The sequence below is a fragment of the Lampris incognitus genome, chromosome 11 (assembly GCF_029633865.1).
Source record: "Lampris incognitus isolate fLamInc1 chromosome 11, fLamInc1.hap2, whole genome shotgun sequence".
NCBI classification, from domain to species: domain Eukaryota; kingdom Metazoa; phylum Chordata; class Actinopteri; order Lampriformes; family Lampridae; genus Lampris; species Lampris incognitus.
Window position 1 is genome coordinate 25698138 of NC_079221.1, and position 23859 is coordinate 25721996.

General features: G+C 43.0%; 2 protein-coding genes across 7 annotated transcripts in view; one reads left to right on the top strand and one right to left on the bottom strand.

Annotated features, from left to right (window-relative positions):
• The window catches only part of pde9aa (phosphodiesterase 9aa), a 58847-nt gene extending 52609 nt beyond the window's left edge, over positions 1-6238 (top strand). For 4 of the 5 annotated variants that reach the window (XM_056289144.1, XM_056289147.1, XM_056289145.1 and 1 more), the window contains 5 exons: positions 80-184; positions 2915-3043; positions 4421-4516; positions 4885-4952; positions 5761-6238. In XM_056289144.1, the coding sequence (XP_056145119.1) occupies positions 80-184; positions 2915-3043; positions 4421-4516; positions 4885-4935 (381 nt within the window). In that variant the 3' untranslated portion in view covers positions 4936-4952; positions 5761-6238. Of the gene's footprint in view, positions 1-79; positions 185-729; positions 844-2914; positions 3044-4420; positions 4517-4884; positions 4953-5760 lie in introns of those variants that run through there. The other variant, XM_056289148.1, reaches the window with a different exon arrangement.
• Positions 6239-7361: 1123 nt separating this feature from the next.
• wdr4 (WD repeat domain 4) lies at positions 7362-21531 on the bottom strand. Of its 2 annotated transcripts, none has more exons than XM_056289215.1 (11): positions 21414-21531; positions 21189-21257; positions 20749-20895; positions 20206-20362; positions 19145-19257; positions 18740-18800; positions 18251-18355; positions 13269-13333; positions 10660-10846; positions 9877-9946; positions 7362-7772 (listed from the first exon to the last, which is right to left on the bottom strand). In XM_056289215.1, the coding sequence occupies exons 1-11, from the start codon at positions 21494-21496 to the stop codon at positions 7555-7557; spliced, it is 1275 nt and encodes a 424-aa protein (XP_056145190.1). In that variant the 5' UTR covers positions 21497-21531; the 3' UTR covers positions 7362-7554. The 2 variants fall into 2 exon arrangements, with proteins under 2 accessions (XP_056145190.1, XP_056145189.1); XM_056289214.1 differs by having other exon boundaries at positions 18242-18355.
• Between the last annotated feature and the right edge of the window lie 2328 nt (positions 21532-23859).

The following is a 23859-nucleotide window of genomic DNA, read 5'->3' on the forward strand; positions in this document are numbered from 1 at the left end:
CCACTGACTCTCCTTTCCTCTCTCTCTCTCTTTTCCCTCTGACGGTGACCTTTGCCCTTTGCTCCCACGCGCGGTGTAGCTGAAAATGGTGCTCATTAAGTGCTGTGACATCTCCAACGAGGTGCGGCCCATGGAGGTGGCTGAGCCCTGGGTGGACTGCCTGCTGGAAGAGTATTTCATGCAGGTAGGTTGATATAATTTTCAAGTTCCCACTTTACTGATCGCCCGGGAAGTTATCGCATACAAGTGACAAAATGCAGCATACTAAAAGGAGTTCAAGTTTTACCTCAGTTGACAGGGGGGAAGTCGATGACTTTTAGGAAGGTCTGCATGAAGAATGCCGTGTGTCATTGGTAAACAGTCACGAGCTAAGGGATTTCTACAGTAGTGAGGTTGCTGCTAACCACATTAGTGGTTAGTGCAATCGCTTCACAGCAAGAAGGTGCTGGGTTCAAGCCTCGGGGTAGTCCAACCTTGAGGGTCATCCCAGGTCGTCTTCTGTGTGGAGTTTGCATGTTCTCCCCATGTCTGCGTGGGTGTCCTCTGGGTGCTCTGGTTTCCTCCCACAGTCCAAAGACATGTAGGTCAGGTGAGTCGGCCATACTAAATTGTCCCTAGGTGTGTGTGTGTGTGTGTGTGTGTGTGTGTGTGTGTGTGTGTGTGTGTGTGTGTGTGTGTGTGTGTGTGTGTGTGTATGTGTGTCTGTGTATGTGTGGTTGTGTGTGTCAGCCCTGTGATGAACTGGCGGTCTGTTCAGGATGTCTCCCCACCTGCCACCCAATGACTGCTGGGATAGGCTCCAGCATCCCGCGACTCCGGTTGGGATAAGCGGCTTGGATAATGGATGGATGGATGGATGTTTATACGACCTGCATCTACCTCTGTCAGTTGGATGCATGTGCTCTATTGACCTTTGACCTTGTGGCAGCCTCTCTAGATCCTTTGAAAGCATCCCGCATTGTGCAATAAAATCCTCTCAAATGCCATTTTTCTAGCCTTTGAGTTTCCATGATATGGTTTAACGGAAGTGTGTGTGTGTGTGTGTGTGTGTGTGTGTGTGTGTGTGTGTGTGTGTGCGTGCAACAAGCTTGTGTTAAGTATATGCAAAATTATCAACACGATGACGTGTAAGGAATGCAATCTGCCTGCTGAATTATCTGTAGTAACATCTAGGGTATGTTATATCAGATTTTACAAGCCCGCTATAAGATTTATAGCTTATATCACAGAGGTGAGTGCTGTTGGTTCTTTCTGAGCATTTGGCCCAGAGTCAGATGTTGGACTTGGTACTTCAAGCTACCATCCTGAAGACTGATATGCAAACGAGTGTCCTTTTTCATACTTTCTATCTTTGGCATATTTGTGAAAATAGCTGGTGCAGAAATATTCAGCTCATGAATGCATTCGTAGATGTCCATTTTAATGGTTTCTGTTGGGTAGGACATTTCCAGGATAATAGGGCTTTTTACATCTGAGGTAAACAGTGGTTTTTCAATCCGGTCCTCCAGTGCCGCCAGTACTTTTGGTTTTCTATTCTGCCAGCAGGTTAATTAATATACATTCACTTGTTGTTCCAGGCCAACAAATCAACCCGATGAGATGGCTTGATTAAATGATACAGGTAAAAATAATTGGATATTCAGTAGAATAGAAAACCAGCATTGCTGAGGGTCTCTGAGGACCGATTTGAAAACCACCGCTGCAGAAAAAGCCCAGTTAAGGGTGAGCTTGAAGAGGGAGTGATGGTGTTGCGGCTAACAAGCAGATATGGTGAAACAAGACAATGAAAGATAAAAACCAGCAGATACCACAACATCAAGGCCTGAAATCCAGGTTGACCTATATCTGTGGCTTGATGCATGCTCAATAATCCAGGTAAGAAAATCAAAGACAGTTCAATCAGTTCATCTGGATACAACGTTTAGGAACGTTGTATCCAGATGAACTGATTCAACCTTCTTTGATTGAACTACCTATGTTTGTGTCAGGTGGTAGGGAAGGTGCTGACATAACAGATCTGGTTGTCTGAAGTTTGGAGTGTGCACACCATGCAAATACCAGGATAAAACATACATGTGTGGAAATTTAAAAAAAAAGAAAGTCTGCAGGATTATAACCTTAAATTATGATGAGACTGTTGTGCATGTATGCTTGCCTCCAATGTCCTGTCATTGTTTCATTTAGTAGCTATTCTGTTTTAGTTTTATTTTATTTTTTTGGTTGTTTTCTTTCTTCTTTTTTTGTTGTTTGTTTGTTTTTGTTTTTTTCTTCTTTTTTCTGTGTGAGTGATATATGCAAGTGTTAGAAGCTGCTGCGAACCGGAGTCAAATTCCTCGTGTGCATAAGCACACCTACACACATAGGCCAATAAAGCTGATTCTGATTCTGGTTTCTGGTTCTGATATCACTGCTAGTGTCAATGAAGGATTTTGTATACTGCAGACTGCAGGGTGGCACGACGAGTAGAAAAGATGGTGCAGGTTCAACCCCCTGTGGTTAACATTTGCCCTGCTGAGGTTTACTTGAGAGAGACGCTGCCAGGGCCGGGGTTCACTGCTCTGTTCTGCAGCAGACGTTGACCTCTGACCTCCCTGTGTGTGTGTGGGGGGGGGGGGGGGTCAAGAATTTCTCCTTTTGGTGGCTTACAAAGAACCTCATCTTCGAGGCTGTTAAACTTGATTGCCTTAATCAGGGATTAGATTAGATAAAACTTTAATTACCTTTTTGGGGAAATTGGACAGTGTCCGAAGATCATCATATACAGTGTGAAAATGAAATACAAAATAGGCTTTGAAACCTATGACTGAGCTGAATGAGCGAATATAAAACAAAATGCAGCAGACATTGTAACACGAGAAGCATGCTGAATTTCCATGTTGACAAACTGCTGCCTGCGTCTCTATGTGTCTGTCAGAGCGACAGAGAGAAGGCTGAGGGTCTGCCTGTGGCTCCGTTCATGGACAGGGAGAAGGTCACAAAGCCGACGGCTCAGATCGGCTTCATCAAGTTCGTCCTAATCCCCATGTTTGAGACAGTTATGAAGGTGAGAATGGCTGAGATGCATAACGGCGGTGATTATATTTGCAATGTTGACGACAGTAATGGCGGCTCTGATGTTTGTGATGATGAGGGTGGTGACAGTGCTTGTGGTGAAGAATATTGGATTACATGACATGAAACTCTGATGATCCCTACTGGGGAAATTGAATCATAGCAGCAACAGATAACAGGAAAAAATGTAAAGGGTATATATTAGTAGTGAAAAAAAAAGAAGGAAAAATCAAAGTGAGCGTTAAACACTAGTCAATGGATATAGTATAAAAAAGTTACTATAAAATGTTATATTGTAATTATTTTATTCATACATTATTGTAATAATAATGATGATGATGATAAATAGAGAATTAAATCATGTCAGCCCAGCTTTTTTCCAAAAATAAAGTTACAAAGATCCTTAAAGACGTGCTCCAGGGGCCTTACTTACTTACCATGGAATAATAAAAAGGTAATTTCAGGCAAATTGTTTCAATGTTTTAGTCTGCAGCAAACATGTTTTTCATGAACTCTAGTTAAAAAAAAAGAAAAAGAAACATATAAAGCTGTTGTGAAGCAATTTTAAAGTAATTATAAATGATGGTGGTGATAATGGTGAGGTGTTTGTAATGATTATTATGGAAATGGTGAAAATAATGGTGGCCATAGTGAGGAAGATGATGGTGGGTGCAATTTAGTCCATTTGTAAAATAAAAACACTGACGAGGAGAGTGCTTTACATATATTTAGTCCGTTTTACTGTTAAGCGGCACTATTTTGCAATTGTCCCTAAAAAAGGTGAACTCATTAAGGGTAATTAATCTCAAGAATTATGTCTCCAGTTGAAATATTTGACATTTGATGAGAGCAGCATTTACTTTTTCAAAAGGCCAATGCACAAAATTCAGATTATGGCACATTATAATAGACAGCAGGTAGGATGAGTCCTTGCTTGGTAAAAAAAATATATTTTCACAGGACCTCCATATCTCACAGTGATGGGATAATAAACCTGCAGTAAAGATTTTTTTCCACATTACAGTTGTGTGATTGAGTGCTGACACCCATTGTGACCCTTAATAGGAAAACAGCTCTGCTGGCAAGACTTCACAAATGAACGAACATTTCCCAACCTCTTCCAGTTATCTGGAATACTGAACAACAACACATCTATCAGAGGGATGATGTTATACAGTTGTAATGGTGCTGATCAAAGGTGATGGAAAAGGCAACGATAGATACTGTGATGGTAAAAGTGAATAAATTATGTTCACAGTGACAATAAGGCCAATTAATCCTTGTTTGTGCGTGTGTGTGTGTGTGTGTGTGTGTGTGTGCGTGCGTGCGTGTGTGCTTGCATGCGTGTGCATGTGTGTATTAATAATAGCTGTTTCCTCAAATTGAGGAGATGATGGTTCAACCACTGAGAGATTCGAGAGACAGATATGAGGAACTCAAACAGATTGACGATGCTATGAATGAGGTTAGTGTGTTTGTGTGTGTGTGTGTGTGTGTGAAATGTGTGTCTGTGTGTGCATACAAGTTGGCATGCTTTAGACAAATGGACATTATGTACGTGTGCATTTTCCAGCTATAATGTGTAAATTCTCATTAAATGTGTATTTAAAATCAGTCATGTTCAAATGCTTGGTGTGTGTGTGTGTGTGTGTGTGTGTGTGGGTGAATGCTGGTGTGTAGGTCTGTGTATGTATGTGTTGTTATGTTCAGTATTTGCTTGTGGGATGTGACATGTGTATGTGTGGATTTTGTGTGTAGGTGTGTGTACATGTGAATAAGTATGTGAACAAAGAGATTTGTGTTTATTAACCTGACAGCTGATGTTGCTTTCAGGTACAGAAGAAGAAAAGTGAGAACCTAACTATGGGAGGGAAGAAGAAGTAAAAGGCAGCTTCAGCGAGGTAGAACATAAGTCATACTACTACCACCCTTAATATATGCATGCATTTGTCTGCAGATCCTATTCCTAACTCTAGTTTAAGGATCCTTTAGTATTCAGAAACTGGGTGTCTGGGTAGCATGGCAGTCTATTCCATTACCTACCAACATGGGGATCGCTGGTTCAAATCCCCATGTTTCCTCTGGCTTGGTCGGGTGTTCCTACAGACACAGTTGGCCGTGTCTGCGGGTGGGAAGTCGGATGTGGGTATGCATCCTGGTTGCTGCACTAGCGCCTCCTCTGGTCAGTTGGGGTGCCTGTTCAGGGGTGGGGGAGGGGGAACTGGGGGGAATAGCGTGATCCTTCCACGCGCTACATCCCCCTGGCAAAACTCCTCACTGTCAGGTGAGAAGAAGCGGCTGGTGACGCCACATGTATCGGAGGAGGCATGTGGTGGTCTGCATTCCTCCCTGGATCGGCAGAGGGGGTGGAGCAATGACTGGGATGGCTCAAAGAGTGGGGTAATTGGCTGGCGACAAGTGGGGAGAAAAAATTTGGGGGGGGGGAGAATTCAGAAACTAGCAATTGTGATATCAGTTACAAATAAAATTCTAGTCACACATGATTTTGCAGAGCGTGCATGTTTCTCATTTGCACAGCTACACACACTGGAACCTGACAACTGCTCAGTGAAACCACAACCGCCTTTTGCTGCTTCTCTGGAGCAGTTAAAGGCCCTAACTGCCTTGCTCAAGTCACAAGTAACTTGACGTGCTGGAAAAACTCTGAAGTTTTTATCGTTTTAAATGGGTGTTCATTTGTGTTTTCAGCGACTGTGAGAGGAGAGCACGAGTGTGAAGCAGTGTGTCGAGCACAAAGCCAAAGTTTGTCAGATGCACCCTGGCCCCATTACCGAGCGGAGCATTTTCCAGTGCTTTTTCTGCTCTCATCATTGAGACTCTCAGGAGTGCAGGACCGATTACAAGTGGGCATTTGGGAAGATCTGGTAGGGTCTGCGTATGCCAGGGACGATCAGTCCAACACCGAAAAGAGTGATTGAGTGGATTTTGAATAGTGGTTCACAGTCATCAGCATCAACTACTGATAAGACTCGACTCGAGGACCAGATGGACTATTCAAAGTCTTTTCTTCAGGGAATGTCAGCACTTGTACAGCACAGACTACTGCAGTGAACAATATTTAGACATATCTCTTACGTTTGGTTTTTTTAAATGTTTTTTACAGATTGTACAGATTTTTAGTCACCGTTGTTCTTTCCTACAAAAAAAAATAAAAGGTTTACTTAGATGATAAAATCTCCTGTGGAGTATGTTTCTCACCACCACGTAACTAAACAGTTAATGGAGTGTGTTTGTATAGCACTTTTCTAGACCACTGACCACTCAAAAGTGCTTTCCAATGTATGCCAGACATTCATCCATTCACACAAACATTCATACACTGATGATGGAGGCCGACATGCAAGGTGCCAACCTGCTCATCAGCAGTTAGGGGTTCAGTGTCTTGCTCAAGGACACTTTTGACACCTCTCGAGGAGCCGGGGGTCGAACTAGCGACCTTACTAGATGACCCGCTCTACTTCCTGAGCCTAGCAGCCCCAACTACTCACCATCACCACCCTTGTTCCTCAAATCTTAAGCAAAAAACATCTTCCAAAATTTCAAATCTATCCAAATATTTTTATAGATACTACAAAATTGTGCTCATTATTATTATGCTCATTATCGGGCTATACAAATAAAATTGACTTGACTTGACTCATCTATCGGCTTGACTTTCACAGTGCTCAATGCATTTCTCTATTATTTTTTGTCCACCGAATTTGTGTGTGAAGATTCAGTGAAAACAGGTTTAAGTTCCCGGAACATCCGATTTCTCGCTTTTTTAGCAAAGTGCTAAACAATGCAAACATTCACCTAGCTCTATTTCGCCCCTCTGTTACTTGCTAATTGCTACCTGTGTATTAAGGATGTTCATTCTTGCCATTGTCTAGTTGTGCTCCTGTCTTTCTGCACATTTCCAACAAAGAAAAAGTATTTCTCGACTTGACCTGTATGTTTTCGAACAGTGACCTCACCTTTTTAACCAATTCTGCCTCATTTAATAAGAAATTGCTCAAACACGTTTGCAATGCAAGACAAGATTCATAATCTGACATCTTTTCTTGGGTCACAAGAAAATCATTTCAAAACAGCATGTTTGGCTCCTCTGAAGAACATCACTCCCCTGTTTCCGCACACATTCGCCTTGCATTCTTGTGTAAATTCAGGAGAGTATGGTATGCGAGACACTCAAGAGAAACAGTGTTAATAGATTCATCATGAGTGGACAGTATTTACCCTCCACAACCTCCAATAACCCATGGTTACATTGCAAAAAAAAAAAAAACAACCAGAAAGAGAATGCACTGCGTAACGGCATTTATTTTTAAAAATCAACTATATTTTCAACAGAAAAATACAGCAATGCTGGCCATGCGATGAATCATGGAGAACCCCAGTTGTTCATCAAAACACTCCTTTGCCTGAAATTCATCTGAGACTCGAAAGAAATTAAAAAAAAAAAAACAGAAATAAAGTCAGTCGTTCCCGAGCTTGGTTATTTCAGCTTTCAGTTTGCGACACTGCCTCCGACTTGTCCTCTCTGGCTTTTTTGCTAGCTGCTCTGTTGGCGGCCTTCTGCACATCCCCGGCTGTCCGCTTCTTCCCACTGTCACTTTTCTGCTGCTCCAGCCGCTGCTGTTTCCGCTGCATGTATGATGCCATGTTGTCAAAGTTCACCTTGTACAAGTGCAGGAAGCGGCTTTGCGCCCTGGCAGAGGCTGTCAAAGGAACAAACAAACAAGTCGGGTCCAGTCAAGGTTTCGGTTTCTATTTATAAAAAATTTTTCTTTACATATTTTACAATTTTCTACTGAAGGAGTGTACAAGACTCTCGTATATCTTATCAGGGTTCCCATTCTTTTTAAGAATTTTTTTAGGACTTTAAGGTCATTTTCCATAACTTTTGCTTACATATACATGACCACCGTTGCTCACAGAAGGTCATGTTGTTCAGTATTAATCACTGGAAGTCTAAACCATCTCTAAATGGAAGAGTTGGTCACAAAACATACGCTTCAAAACTCTGAGCACTGATGTGCAATCTCGGCAGCTAAAAATATGGCTAAAAAATGCAATCTCAGTGGGTAAAAAATACAATTTTTCATGACCCAAATAATAATTCCCCGGACATCTGGTCAAGTTTATAATTTTCCAGGTGTTTTCCATGACTGGAACATAAGTCTATAAATGTCAGTTACAATGTCAGTAAGTTTACTACCTCTTTAAAGGGACTGTCCAGAAGACTCATTTTTGTTGAGCTAACTGACACCTATGGTAATACTGGTGATTGCATTGGCGTTTGACTACTATAATCCCCAGAGATCCACTTTAAATGAAACAGATTTGCCGATGCTGTTGTGTCAGCACTTTCCAAAAAAAGCAGGGTAGAGCCCGGGTTTCAGTTGTTGCCATTGTATTACTGTTGATACAGGTCTTTTACAAGCTTGGTCTGCCATATCTGCATGTTAGCTACGATATCTCTTCTCCTTCAAACTACCATTACCTGCCTCCTTCTTCTCAGTAGGGCTGCTATGGTGAAGACATAAAATGTTATGTTAGATTAACATTTACCCTAAACACCCCAGTGATAGAATGTACCGTAATGAGCATTTGCCTGCTTGCAGGGTGTAAACTACAGGGGAGCTCAGTTCTTCATGGAAAGATAGGAGCTCCCCTAAAAACATGATTTAGGATTTATTTATTTTTTTGGGTGGGGGGGTCTCTAATACATTAATGACCAAAATGTTTTTGCCACAGTTCTGCTATGGGGATTTCTATGTCGTTTTCAACAGCAGTAAATTATGTTGTACATGCATTCTTGAATTAAAAACTTGTGAGTTTCAACATGGGGATCGCCGGTTCAAATCCCTGTGTTACCTCCGGCTTGGTCAGGCGTCACTACAGGCACAATTGGCCGTGTCTGCGGACGGGAAGCCGGATGTGGGTATGTGTGCTGGTCGCTGCACTAGCGTCTTCTCTGGTCGGTTGGGGCGCCTGTTCGGGGGGAAGAGGGGAATGGCGTGATCTCCCCATGTGCTACGTCCCCCTGGTGAAACTCCACACTGTCGGGTGAAAAGAAGCGGCTGGCAACTCCACATGTATCAGAGAAGACATGTGGTAGTCTGCAGCCCTCCCTGGATTGGCAGAGGGGGTGGAGCAGCGACCGGAATGGCTCGGAAGAGTGAGGGTTTAAAAAAAAACTTGTGAGTTTAATGCGGGTGAGTCATTACTCATTCACTATGAAGATCCAAATGTGTGATTCCTACCACCACCATCCAAAATGTTGTCCTGCGATAACAAACTGACCAAAAGAGAAGAATTTCCTTATTGCTGTGTGGCCTTGACCTACCCATTTATTTGCTGGGGAAATTGTGTGCTCTATTTAGATCGACCATGTTGTATCATTGGTGACATTTGCGTATCTCTGAGGCACAGATCTGCTGACACAGAGCAAGTATATACATATATCTATATATAGTATAGATATATACTTTCATCGTGGATGTTTTATTATCAGTGACTTATTGTAAGTCCTCTCTGAGGTCCCCAATGCAAAAAGTGACCTGCCCAAAAGCCGCAGTATAGTTTGCACTGTCCCTCCTTGTAAATCTTCGGGATTGTTGCTTTAAACCAAAAATGACTGATGGGCAGGGGTTGTGGGAGGGGCAGAAAGCGAGGCCATACAACACCTCGGGTTATTTCTGGTCTATAGAGAGTGAGTGGGAAGGTGATGAGAGATGGTGGAGGCACAAGATGCATTGACAAGAGGTCACAAGGTCAAGTGGAGTGTGTGTGTGTGTGTGTGTGTGTGTGATGACTCACCCTGAAAAGCCTCCAAATGTGGCTTGAGGGCTTCAGCCACTCTGTTAAATTCTGGGCTCTTGGCATCACACTAAGGAAAATACACGAAAGAGAGAGTGGTATTAAATAATTGTGTGTGCGTGCGCAATGAACACACTGTCCTGCATGTGGATGTGCCAGGGAACACAACAATGAACACTTTGAAAGTCAATATACGTGCCACAAATAAATTATCAAATGGAAAAATGAACACTGTAACTAAAAAAGCTTACAAAGACTTCTAAAATTATATTCTAGGATGTATACTTTCCCTCATTTCAATTTCCATGTGATGTTCATGCACGGGGTTCTTGGCTACGCAGCGGTCTTCTGTTAGTGTTACAGTGTTTAAGCAAGACAAATTAAAGTCTTTACTAGGTCTGGTAAATATATATCAATTCTTAATGAAGGAAAAAGTCTGGAGCACAAGGTTGGAGCTATCAATAAACAACAAACAGTACAGTATGTTTTATTTTTTGAGCCAATTATTGTTACTATTAACCATGTGCTCCAAACCTTTTCCTTCCTTCAGTTTTCTCTGTCCTGAGTGAGGCAACAGTTTTTAGTTGGCTAATGTAGTTTTTTTGTTATCTCATTTTTATGCTTAAATTCTTCTCAAATATGTAGAACTATTATACAGGCATATTTCTGAACAGTCTTGGGTGCATACAAACCCTGAGTGTGTCTGTGAACAAGAAAACAGGATGAATAACAAAAGACTATACAATTTGTAATATGTGCATATCGACAGTAGTTGCACACTACCTTCCACTGGTCTTGTGTATGTGTATACATCTGGAGCAGTGTGTCGCTGGAGTCCAACAGCACCCAGAGCCGGCCTTGGCGGTCAAAGGTCATGTCCAGGGGACAGTGAGGCAACGTCATCCCACCACATGGCACAAGTTTCTCTTTCTCACCCTGGTCAAGCCCTAAAAACTGCAACGTAGGTACTCTGAAGGAAGGAAACATCAAATCAGTTGGCTGATTACTCAATTAACTGATGTTTTAAGGTACAATACTTTAGGCATAAAACCTCTTTGCTCACTTTTAAAAACTCAGACATACACACACATTCACAAATACATGCGTTTTTGTGTGTTTATTTAAGCAGACAAGCAGAGCATCCATGATGCTGTGCTACTTCGGACCATCAATGAGTTAACCTTGGATAACATTTGAAAAATTAAACTTTTCACAGTTAAACATGCCGTGTGTAATGTTTCATCTTTCCTGAAGCATAATATGGCAAGCAAATATTTCTCAATTTAAAACATGAAGGAGGCATGTGGTAGTCTGCAGCCCTCCCTGGATCGGCAGAGGGGGTGGAGCAGCGACTGGGGCGGCTTGGAAGAGTGGGGTAATTGGCCAAGCACAATTGGGGAGAAAAACGGGGTGGGGGATAAAAAAAAACCTACAAGGTTGTTGGGTTTTCCAAGGTAGGTTGGTTTTAGCTGTTGTTGGCCAATGTGCTCGGCATCTACTACCTTTCTAATGCATTTGTTGATCTAGCTTGCTTGGATTTATTGCCTTTAACATCACTGAAGGATAGCGGTCAGCATTCAAGTGGAATTACAGCACCTTTAAAAATAAAAAAAATCACAGTGGCTTTAAAGACAGACAATCTCAATTTTAACATTATCTCTATGGATATGTTGTAGGGTAGCACTTAGAACAGCCACAATACATGGCAGTCTATATTGGCTGGGCTGCATTGTTTAAGAAAATGCAAATAACAACACAATATTATATAATGATATTAACAATGCAATATTGTACGGCTGTATGTAGCATTGTTATTTGCATTTTATTTTATACAACGCAGCCTATCAGCCAAAGAAGTCAAGTTTTCACATTCATGGATTGTCTGTCAGTTTCTGCATAATTTTAGCAACTATATATAGGCAATGTTGAAATTGTGATTGTTTCCCTTTAAGTATTAAAAAGGGCTAAGTGAGGAAAATTGTGTCATTTGTTGAATAAATAACATGTGTACCGCAACACTTAAAAGAGTGCGTTGCATGAACCTTGCCACAGGCATTTGGTGCTTTTCCACACAAGGCTTAGCGGTTCAGAGCAGGGAAAGAAATCAGTTCAATGGCATTTCCACTGCTGAACAGTGTGGAGTGGAATGGTTCTAAACAGAGTTCATTTCTGGATTTTCGGCACCGTTTGATAACTATGTTCACTGCAGCCAGATCGTGCTAGGCAGGGCTTTGATGACATCGGTATTCAGTGATTGATTTTGCATTCATGTCACATCAAATGGAGCCACATCCGATATGGTCTGAGAAAGACACACTGCTCTCTATCCTTTTGAACAGCAAAAAGATAGAGAGCGCTTCGTCTTTCTCTGGGGAACTGTCTTTGATACAGTGGTAATATCCACCCGTCATTTTTACATCCTGCACTGATTCTGAAGTGTGTAGTTTTCAGAGCGAAAGAAGTGTCCCACAATTAGATATTCTCAACCACCCCTCGTTACTTCACAGATCCAGCAAAATGCAAGAGAGAAAAAAAAGCTTGTAAATCTATTTTGCTGGTACTTCCTGCTTTTATGGTCATCCTATGCTCATGCCAGTAATGTCATGAAGCCGCAACTCCAACCTCTCACCTTCTTTTAAAGTTGTTAATGTAGAAATTCATGTTTAAAACGGTAAATGTAATTTTGTCAGTTTAACAACAAAGTGAACATTACAATAATTATATGTGATAGACATAGATCATTTCGGATCTGTAATGACGAGGGAACAATGGAGGGAGACCTTTGTGTGATGGGAAAGGCCTTCACTATGCTGGTCTATTGAAATGCAGCAACATAGAGCAAGTGCACGCATGCGCACACACACACACACACAAAAAAGGTCATTTTTGGATATTTTTTTTTTGAGATACTTTATTGAGCCCAGTAGGGAAATTACGCTCTGCATTTAACCTATCCTAGCTGTGCAGCCAGGAGCAGTGGGCAGCTGCCATGTAGCACCCAGGGACCAACTCCAGTTTGTCTTGCAATGCCTTGGTCAAGGGCACAGGCAGGAGTATTAACCCTTACACTCATGTCTTTTTGATGGTGGGGGAAACCAGAGCACCCGGAAAAAAACAACCGCAGACATGGGGAGAACATGCAAACGTCATACAGAGGATGACCTGGGATGACCCCCAAGGTCGGACAACCTCAGGATTTGAACCCAGGACCTTCTTGCTGTAAGGTGACAGTGCTAACCACTGCGCCACTGTGCCGTCATGTGGTGCTTGTGCCATGTGTCTCAGTTTGTGCTGCATTCAGGCAAGTTAAGTCTGGGTGCTGCACCAGATCCACCAATAAAAAATTTTCTTTGTACTGTAAAAGATTAACTACTAAGGTTTTGAATACTGACCTCTCACACTGCACAGCTATGTGATGACCATCAGGGGAGGAGGCAATCCGGGACACTGCAGATTTCTGGCAAAGATTTACAAAGATGGCAACAATGGTGTTGTTTTCAGAGGCATTAGAGAAAAGTTGAGCTTACAAACAAAAATATGGGTCTATGACAAAAGCCATCGCTCTGATAAAGTGGCAAAGTCAAAGTTACTGGCTTCAAAGAAATCAGCCACTGGTGCACGGGCTCACCAGCATAAATCTGTAAACAAACAAAAAATGCTGAATTAACTTGACACTAAAAACACAGAATTATTCAGGGGATTGGTGAAACCTTCCTCCTCTATCCCATTAATAAAATCCTTCTGCACTCGAGCCAAACTAACAAATGAGTTGTTAACACCAAGATGACAAAAAAAAAAAAATTCAAATGTTGAGTGGAAATTCTGAAACATAATTGCATAATTGCTTTGCCCCTGCCTATACTTCTCAACTTCAAATAAGAAACCACGTTATTAAAGAAACTCACAAGGGTTTCCAAGTTTGAAAAATAGTGCCCTTAGAATGCTATCATTATTTACATACACAACTGATGATGTGTCCTGGTGGTGGCAATGTCACCTTGGCAGACATCTCCAGTTTGATCTCCACTGAATCTGTTGCAGTGCAAACACTAGGGATTTTAACAACCAGTCCTTTTTTGAATCTTGAATATCTGGAGTAAACCAGTGACCGCTGCGAAAGGGCAGCTGACAATCAGGGAAAGACCAGATGACGGCCTGGAAAGACTACTGACAGGAGGGAATAGACCCCAACTGGGCCGGTATGGGCTAGCGACTCATACTAGCAGGATCCAATGCTAGTTAGCGTTCCTGGATCCACCCAATATTGCTACGAAAACATTAAGGAGAAGAATACCCCCAGAGTCTGTGAGAGCGGGGGCGCAAGATGACTCACAGGTGGATCACACGGTAACGGAACAAGGAAAGGATTTGACAACGAGTCGGATGACCAGCACTGCAACCGATGGATCATCAGCACTGGCAGGACAAAAGCTGCACAGCTGCATCTGTGGCTGGTCAAAGGTTACATCAGTGAAGGGTCTTAAGATCCATCAAGGCAAAAAGAAGTGCCTTAGTGAGCTCGGTAAGGGGCCTCGCATTGACCAATACTTCTTAAGAAGTAGGCCAAATCAGTCGAGTGAAGCCCGGAGGCAGGAGAACCCCCACAGTCCTCAGGGTATCAGCACCCCAGATGAAGCTCAACGTTGCATAGACCCTCCAGTGTACTCCGGTCTGGAGCCCGGCCAGCCACAGCCAGCAGCAGAGAGGAAGATGGAAGGAAGAAAACCTCAAATCCTGTGGCCCAAGTCCATCCAGAAGATTGAGTGGGAGACCATCAACTCTGACCTTGTCCTCTTACTAGAAGGTCAAAAGGGAACAGTTGAAAGAAAACTGGAGAACATGGGAGCCATCATTTACAGCTATGGTGTAGAGAGATTTGGAGTGAAGGAGAAGATACCCAGTAGGCAGAAAGACCCTTCAACCCAGCCCAAATCCAGGAGACAGCGGGAAATTGACAGGTTGGTGAAGGAGAGAAGACAACTGAGGAAGCAGTGGAGGAAGGCCACAGAGGGAGAGAGGGTTGGGCTTGACGCACTGCAGGCTGAAATAAAGCAGCATTTGACAAAGCTGCGAAGAGCAGAACACCTCAGACGACAGCATAAGAGGAAAGAACGGGCTAGGACTCGTTTCTACAGCAACCCTTACAGCTTTGTCAAGAGCCTTTTTGACAGCAAGAAAAATGGGAGCCTTAAGAGTCCCCATACGAGATCTGGAAGAGCACCTAAAGAAGACCTACTCTGATGTCCGGAGACATGAGCCAGTCACCATCCCGGATGACATTCCACCAATTCACCCACCTGACCACCATATGGACACAAGACCCCCCACATGGAGCGAGGTGGAGAGGACGGTAAAGCAGGCAAGATCGATGTCAGCTCCTGGGCCCAATGGTATTCAGTATAGACTCTATAAGAACACTCCTGGAGTCCTGAAATACCTCTGGAAGCTGATGAAAGTGGCATGGCAGAAAAGAGTCATACCCAGGGCATGGCGAAGAGCAGGAGGCATTCTGATCCCCAAGGAAAAGAACTCTTCCTGCATCAGCCAGTTTCACCAGATCAGCCTTCTTAATGTAGAGGGAAAGATATTTTTTAGTGTGATTGCCCAAAGGCTCTCCACATTCCTGCAAAGAAACAACTTTGTTGATACATCAGTGCAGAAAGCCGGGATCCATGGCTTCTCAGGATGTCTGGAGCATGCTAATATCATCTGGCACCAGATACAAGCTGCCAAGAAAGAACGGAGAGACCTGCACGTGGTTTTCTTAGACCTTGCCAACGCTTTTGGATCAGTTCCTCACAAGATCCTGTGGACGGCGTTTGATTTTTTCCATGTCCCCAAAAATATCACAGAGTTGGTCAAGACCTATTTTCAGGATCTCCAGTTCTGTGTCACAACACAGAACACCACCACCACTTGGCAACATCTGGAAATGGGCATTATGGCGGGCTGCACTATTTCCCCCCTGGCATTCATCATGGCAATGGAGCTCGTCATCCGTGCATCTCGATGGGTGGTGGGAGGCGAAAGGTCCAGGAATGGCCTGCGTCTTCCACCAATCCGGGCGTACATGGATGACTTGACCACCATAGCAACAACAAAACCATGCACCAGGCGCCTGCTGCAGAAACTCCAGGAGAACATCAAGTGGGCACGAATGGAGTTTAAACCAAGCAAATCTCGCAGCATCTCCATTGTCAAAGGCCAACTAGCAGATGAACGGTTCTGCATTAGTGATCAACCAATCCCCACGGTCCGGGAGAAGCCCATCAAGAGCCTCGGACGGTGGTACAATGCAGACCTCAAAGACACCCAGCAACTGGAGCAACTTCGCCAGGATACAATCAGTGGCCTCAGGCAAATCAACAACACTGCACTGCCCGGGAAGTTGAAGCTTTGGTGCTTTCAGTTTGGGCTGCTACCCCGACTCATGTGGCCAATAACCATGTACGAAGTCTCACTATCTCATGCCAATCGCTTGGAGAGGCTAGTGAACTCGCAGGTGAGGAAGTGGCTTGGACTGCCAAGGTGCCTCAGCAGTGTTGGACTCTACGGCAATGGAGCCCTCGCACTGCCAATTTCCAGCCTGGTTGAGGAATTCAAATGTGCCAAAGTGAGGCTGGACATGTCCCTCACAGAATCCCGAGACCCAATAGTGAGAGGAGTTGCTCCAACCCTAGCAACAGGGAAGAAATGGACCCCGGCTGCAGCTGTACTGGAGGCGAAATCTGCCCTCCGCCACCGAGACGTAGTAGGCCATGTTCAACAAGGCAGAGGCGGCCTTGGCCTGGGAATAAAAACACCTACCTGGCAAAAGGCGACTACTACCGAACGGCGAACTATGGTGGTTGAGGAGGTCCGCCGACAGGAAGAAGCAGCCAGATGTGCTAAAGCCGTAGCACAAGCCAAACAGGGTCGCTGGATGAGGTGGGAGGGTGTTGAAAAGAGGAAACTTACATGGAGTGAGCTCTGGAGCATGGAATCAAACAGGCTGAGTTTCATCATCAAGGCCACATATGATGTCCTGCCCTCTCCCATAAATCTAAATCTCTGGTTTGGAGAGAATCCATCTTGCTCCCTGTGTACAGCCCCAGCAACCCTCAAGCATATCTTGGTTGGCTGCAAGACCAGCCTTACCCAAGGCAGATACACCTGGCGACACAATCAGGTGCTCAGGTGCTTGGAAGCTGAACTCGATTGCAAGAGGGTTTCCATCAATGCCCAACCCTTCAACAACCAGGAAGGGCCCCGGCGGTTCCCAGCTTTCATTCGAGAGGGGGATAAACTGAAGGCCAACCCTTCACTTCCCAACTTAGGCTCACTAAACTCAGCCAGGGATTGGGAAATGCGAGTGGACTTAGGCCAGAAGCTCATCTTCCCGACAGAGATCGCAACAACCACCTTGCGTCCTCGTCCTCTGGTCCAATTCTAACCAGCTCGCTTACATCATTGAGCTCACAGTCCCCTGGGAGGATGCAGTCGATGAAGCGTACGAGCGTAAGAAGCTGCGGTACGCCAACCTAGCAGCCGAAGCAGAGGACAGAGGCTGGAAGGTGAAGGTGCGCCCTGTGGAGGTGGGTTGTAGGGGCTTTGTTGCCAGCTCCACAGCAAAACTCCTGAGGGAACTAGGAGTCAGGGGGCAGGCCCACAGGAGAGTGATCAAAGAGCTAGCCAACACTGCTGAGAGGACTAGCCACTGGATCTGGCTCAAAAGGAGAGACGCCGTCTGGGCTGCCAGGGTGAACAGCTAACCACAGGTCACACACCCAGGACCAATCAACCTGTGGTGGGCCTGCCTCAGCGGAGGGTGTCTTGTGATAAAAGGCCGAAACACCCTGTGATGCTGAGGTACACAACTGATGTGTCCTGGTGGTGGCAATGTCACCTTGGCAGACATCTCCAGTTTGATCTCCACTGAATCTGTTGCAGTGCAAACACTAGGGATTTTAACAACCAGTCCTTTTTTGAATCATCATATTTGTGCTTACATGAAAGAAACTTAAACTGTGTACCCTTCCAAAACAACAAAGTTGTTGTTATGCACTTAAAATGTGAACACCTTAAAAGGTTTAATTAAAGATGCGTTGTCATCACTATAACAATATAACTTTTCCAGATGCATGAAAAGCTTACTTTCTGAAGATACATGGCTTTGTGAGCAAACAGTGGCTTTGCAATGGAGCAAATAACTGACTGTGGCTTTGAGTGTACACTTGCCGTGAAAAATATTTTGTTTACTGTTTCATACTACTTCAGATTTGTTGGATTTCCTGATGTTAATCATGTGTTGTTATAACATGCCAGCTCAAACTCAAGGGTCAAATCCTTTGTACTGAGTAAACAAAAAAGATTGTGCCTCCATTACCGAGGTTACCTTCTCTTTATCAGTCTCAAGGCTCGGTGCGTCTTCGTGCTCTATCATGTTCCAGCTGTCCAGTTTACGGCCAGACTCATAGTCCCACAACTTCACTGTCCCATCCTGGCAAATGGAAAAAAAGTGTGTCATATTTGCTGCCTAAACTGTATACTTAACCAACCACCTCCCAATTTCCTTCAATGTTGCATCTTTGTGGAGTTAACTGCCTATTGTCATAATCTTTTGGTCTTTGTCACTCTGAATGGAAATGTTGTCCCATTTTATTAAGAATAAAAGCATCTTGTATCTCATATCTTGTCTTGAGTTTTGTTTTTCATCTATCTTGATGTTGACCTAAGTAGTCTCATGAGCATCTGAGCCATGGCCAAGACGCATACACATATGTATACATATATGCACCCAAACACACACACATGAAAAAAAAACCCAGTTTAATCGCTGATGCTTATGTGAATGACTGAGCAATAACTTGGAACACACACATACCCCTGATCCAGACATTAGCCACTGTGGATGACTAGATGGGATCAACAAGGCACTAACAAACCTGATCGGGAAAAAACAAAAAAACATTGACAATTGACAAACTTTTTAACCCTTATTTATCAGTGTGACCGAGCATACTGTACATCACAATTCTCAAGTCAACCGCATATCCTAATTCTAAACATCACCCTACTTCATATTCAGAATTTCAACAAAGTCCAAGCACAGCACGTTGCTGTTATTGATTTTTTCATGTCATTCTTCATCTCCATTTTCTTAACTGACTTTTCTCTCTACAAAAAAAAAAAAAAAAAAAATTCAAGCAAGCTGAGACAGCTCTGTGAAATGCATTTTAAATAAAGGTTTCTTGCCTTGTTTTAGTTATACTTCAATTCATGCACTCACTCCAGATGCCCTAAGCAGAATGACTGGATGTTGTAGGGAGACTTGAGGTGGCTGACCCTGATCTTCTCATCCCGATCTGCTGTGACAATATATTTATCGTTGGGCGTCAGTGCCTAGGAGACAGAAGAGGACAGTTATTCTGTCATTCGATAAAACTACAGTAATATGTTGGGAGTAGAATGAACAGGTAAGATTTTTCAAAGTATCTAGGTCTCATGCTCTAGGCCAGGAATAATAGTCTGTGCAAATGTAAAGCTATACTTAAAGGTATAACAAGCAGGATTTTCCTAAAAAATCAATGTATAGACTCATACAAAAATAATCCCTCTCAATCATACTTATGACACACTAGATGGGTACGGTGGTATTCTATATCTGCAGAGACCCTGTCCTCTGTCAGTATTTTCTTATTTTATTAAGTACGGGACGTTTCTGGGTGTTAACCTTTGGGTAGCGGGACTCTATACAAAACGTAGCGATCAGGTCCCAGATTGAGATCATAGGCACGCATCCAAGAGGAAGCTATGACAATGGTGGATACAGTGTCGAAAAGATGCAAATAAAGTGAGGTGAAATCCCAAGCGGACAAAGCTTGTTCCAAATCGAGAGTTAATCTAGGGTTGGCTTTCACCTGCTGGCAAGCACTGAAGGAGAGGATGGGAATCAAGAGCAATGCAGAGTTGGTCTGAACACGGGGATGTGTTCTGGCAACTGCTGTCAGGGGGCACACGTTTCTGGTGTTGTTGAGCCAGGGAGGAGGTACCAACTTCGAATGTTGCGTTTACAAATTGCAACCAACAAATCCTACTCAATCTACCTTTAAACACACTAAAACAGCTTGAGATTTTAAAAATCTATGTATTTAAGCTATCTGAATAAAAACATCTGAGTGAAGCCCAATAGCGATACACATATATGATGCGACAAAGTGAAATTAAATGTCATTTTAATCTTTCATTTGTTTTTTTCTCTCTTCATTTTAATTGGTATTTTATTATTGCTCCATTTTTAATGTGTTTACTTTGTTTTTTTTCTACCCAAAAAAGCCTTACAATCCTTACTATGGCTAGCAGCATGGACAGATGTCCCAGCTTCAGCTCCCCTTCCTTCTGGGGCTCTGTTACAGAGAAAGAATAAACATCTCCTGACTTGTCTGCTGCCATGACCTGGTCCTCGGCTTGGCTGAACACCAGGGAAGTGCACCTCCGAACCACAGACCTGAAAGGCAAATACAAACCTGCATGACTATCAATGTTAGCTGTCACAAATCCCCTTATGCTTCAGCTATACTAGTAAAGGAAATGCATCAACAAAACATATCCCTTTAGCTGAATGTAAACCAAAGCAATTCTCAAGCAGATATATCAAAAACTATAAAAAAAGACCCTCAAGTTTAATAAGGAATTGTTTCATTACAGGCACTCTGGTAGGGAGATTAAAGATACTAGTTTGTAAGTGCTACCTGGCACTTTGATGTATGGCTAACAATCATAAGTCCTCTTCCAATCTAAGTCTAGTTAGCTAATCAAATAGAGTCATTGGTCAAGGATGAACTTGATTATAACATTTTGTCTCCAAAATTGAGTTCCCTTATGGTACTGTACCTAGTGCATATACACTGCCATGATGGGTCACAGCTGAATAGTATCAGGCGTTTACTGTCATCAGTCAATGCTGCCAGTTTTCCAGAAGGAGATGCAGCAAAGGCCAGGATTTTGTCATTTCCAGGTTCTTCAGGACCACCACCATCACTGATGACGGAACATATGCAGCAATTCAAATGCCAATTCCTCTCCCAAGTACATATTTTGAGTACCTCGGGCACAATGAACTATTTACTTATGTACATATACTTATAACTCAAATTTGTGCAGTCAAACATTTATAATGTACAAGGGGCTAGAGTTGGCCTGAACGTGAGCTGAGGTAGAAAGAGAGCCTCTGCTCTTTTTCTTTTTTGGGGGGGGGGGTGTCACGTTCTCGACATCTTAGGACCTGATCTCTCACTTCACAAGCAGCTGTCTCACAGGAAGTTGACAGAAACCTTTTGTTGTCAGTCTCTTTGTCCTCTGGCTTCTTTTCAGCGGTGCTGCAGTCGAACACGAAAGGCTCTCTGAAATAAGAGTTAGCAGAGGGTGATGCATTTCATGGAGGAGTGCTAGCTAATTAACGCAAACACAGCTAAAGAAGGCCCCAAAATAACTGAAGGCCATGTGCAGATCTCGCAGACTTATTAAATATCAAACGTAAGAACCTGTTTCTCACTGACCTGGATTGTTTGGTATGAATGGCAATAAGTTTCTTGTCGCATGTTGTAACCAGCCACTCTCCGCAGGTATCAAGAGTGGCCATGGCTGCTTTACTGTGCGTGCAATGCGACTACTGCTCACGTTGGATTCTATTTTGGCGCACACAATATACGTCATCACGCACCCGAAAGTACACAATGTACACAAGAAACAGGTGCATGTAAAAAGAGATATTCTCCCAAGTTTGGTCGGTTATTTTACTTTCCCGATTAAAGTGTTAACCTAAAACCTAAACTTTCAGTCCAGGAGTAATCTAAAATGCATGATAGAAATGCCCTGTAACTGTACTGCCATCCTGTTTAAGTATAGTTATAGCTCTTTGGAAGGGGGCGTGGTGGTCTTTTACATAAAGTAATAAAACTGGCCGCAGTCTTGTGAGCTGGTCTGCAGCGCTCGTCCTGAGAGGAGCAGTTGTCGCTTCCTTTTGAATACCTGGGGAAAAAAATCCAATCTGTATATTTCCAAGGAAATCAGCCATATCCATTTTTTATCAACCTTTGTTGACATAAGATTTTGGAGGCTGCTGCATTTCATTGTCAAGGTTGTAAGCTTTCAATATAGCCCAATACATTTTGATTGCGAATTTTGGGGTTTTCTTTTTCCTGAGGTGCTGCGTATTTATTAAAACATTTCTGTAATTTGTTGTTGCTCTATATCTTTGTATTAACCGATGTGCAGATAGTGAGGATCACGAAAGATGGCGGCTTCCCTGCTGAGGATGGGGCGACAGGGCTCTCTCAAGGTAATGGAATGTCAAGCGTACACATTAGTAACTTCAAAACCTCACTTTGAAATTGGTCTCGAGCCGAAACAATAAACAAAAACGCTAAATTTGGAAATTTGGTCAAGGAGATCAACCCCTTGGTTAGCATGCTAACTGGGATCCTTGTGCAATGTCAGTAAAAAACACCTTACTGTTGCTGGTCCAGTGTAAGCTAATGCTAGCATACTGTAGTAATTCCCGTGCCATGTGTCTCACTTTGTCGTATTTTCAATGAGACGAAGATGAGAAAACTAAAGAAAACCTCCCGCTTTCACCAGCCTGCCTCATCCATCTGGGTCAAACCACGCCGCTTTAAATGCCACTGAAACGAGCTTTTAGCTAGTCAGTCCTGCACAGCACGAACGGCAAACGAGGCGCAACAATTAAACGTTAAAACAAACGTTGATGAATCGAAATAAAATCAAAATCTGTGCACTGGCATAGCTTAGAAGTCGTTTTTAATGACAAGTGTGTTTGTGATTTCAGTGTCTGCAGGCTCAGAGCTGGAGTCCATTGAGCAGAAGACTGACAGCTGCAGGCCTAAGTACAAAATCTGGAGGGTCAAAGAAATCCTCCAAAACTAAAAAGTCGGGTAGGTTTAAAAAAGATTTTCATTTGACACAAAACGTTTGAAGCAGCACTCTTTGGGATTTCTCATCAACCAGACTCATACTGAAATTGTGGCACACGCATTACTGATATAGTAAACGGGATTAATATGAGGGCTTGCGTATTAAAAATCACATTATTGTTACAACTCCACATAAGGGCAGACAATGAAATTAAAACCGGTTTCCCTCTTTCGCGATTGGTCAAGGCAAACTTTATTTGTATATAAAAACACAAACAACATTCACACAACATGGTCCCAGAGGGCTTTATAATCACATTACGTACTCCAACAGATAAAATTAGAATAGGTGCCAATATATGACACCCCTAATCCCCAGACCCTCGATTTAAATGAGAAATAAACTCCACAGAAAAATGCTTATCAGCAAAAAAAATGGCCGGGGGGGGGGCTCGGGGGGGGGCAGGAAGAACGTCACAGGGAATCCCTCTTCCAGGACAGGTAAACGTTATTGCCTCCCAACACGGCCTAGGCTTCGCACATCTGCAGATAATATTGGTGCTGATTACGCAAATAATTGATCAAGGGGGAAGAATGACTGTATGAGGAATAAATGAGATCCCGGACAGATCAGACATGATCATATAAGATCCCAGGTTTATTCACATTGGTTTATAGTTGTCAGGAGAGGCATGTGCAGAAACCATGACCCATGCAATGCTAAGACAAACTGTAGAGGCATCTGATATAAAGACATATTATTGTGGAATATGGGGAAAATTGAGATATTATGTAAAATTCGACTTTATACAATATCTCTAGAGGCCAATGGAAAGTACCGGAAAAAGTGAGTGAAACGCAGTGAGGGTCATGTACCAGATCCAAACTGAAAACAGTGTGAATAGATGGGGAAAATAATATAACCTGCTGAGCCAACACTACACCACCAGAAATGATAAACAACTTGGAATATTCAATTTTTGTGCTTTATCAATCTAAAAAAAATACATCCACCCTTTGATAAAGAATATATTATCCCTACCAGCTGGATGAAGTTGTGTTTGGCTAAATA

Bases quoted from the DNA above. Each gene is read 5' to 3' on its own strand.
- wdr4 (XM_056289214.1), bottom strand. From the start codon at position 21,496: ATGGCCACTCTTGATACCTGCGGAGAGTGGCTGGTTACAACATGCGAC. The intron at 9,947-10,659 runs GTAGTGTGCAAC...TATTTTCCTTAG, and splicing joins ATACACAAGACCAGTGGAAG to TGTGATGCCAAGAGCCCAGA. The intron at 7,773-9,876 runs GTGAGTCATCAC...TTCCTTTGACAG, and splicing joins ACATTTGGAGGCTTTTCAGG to CCTCTGCCAGGGCGCAAAGC.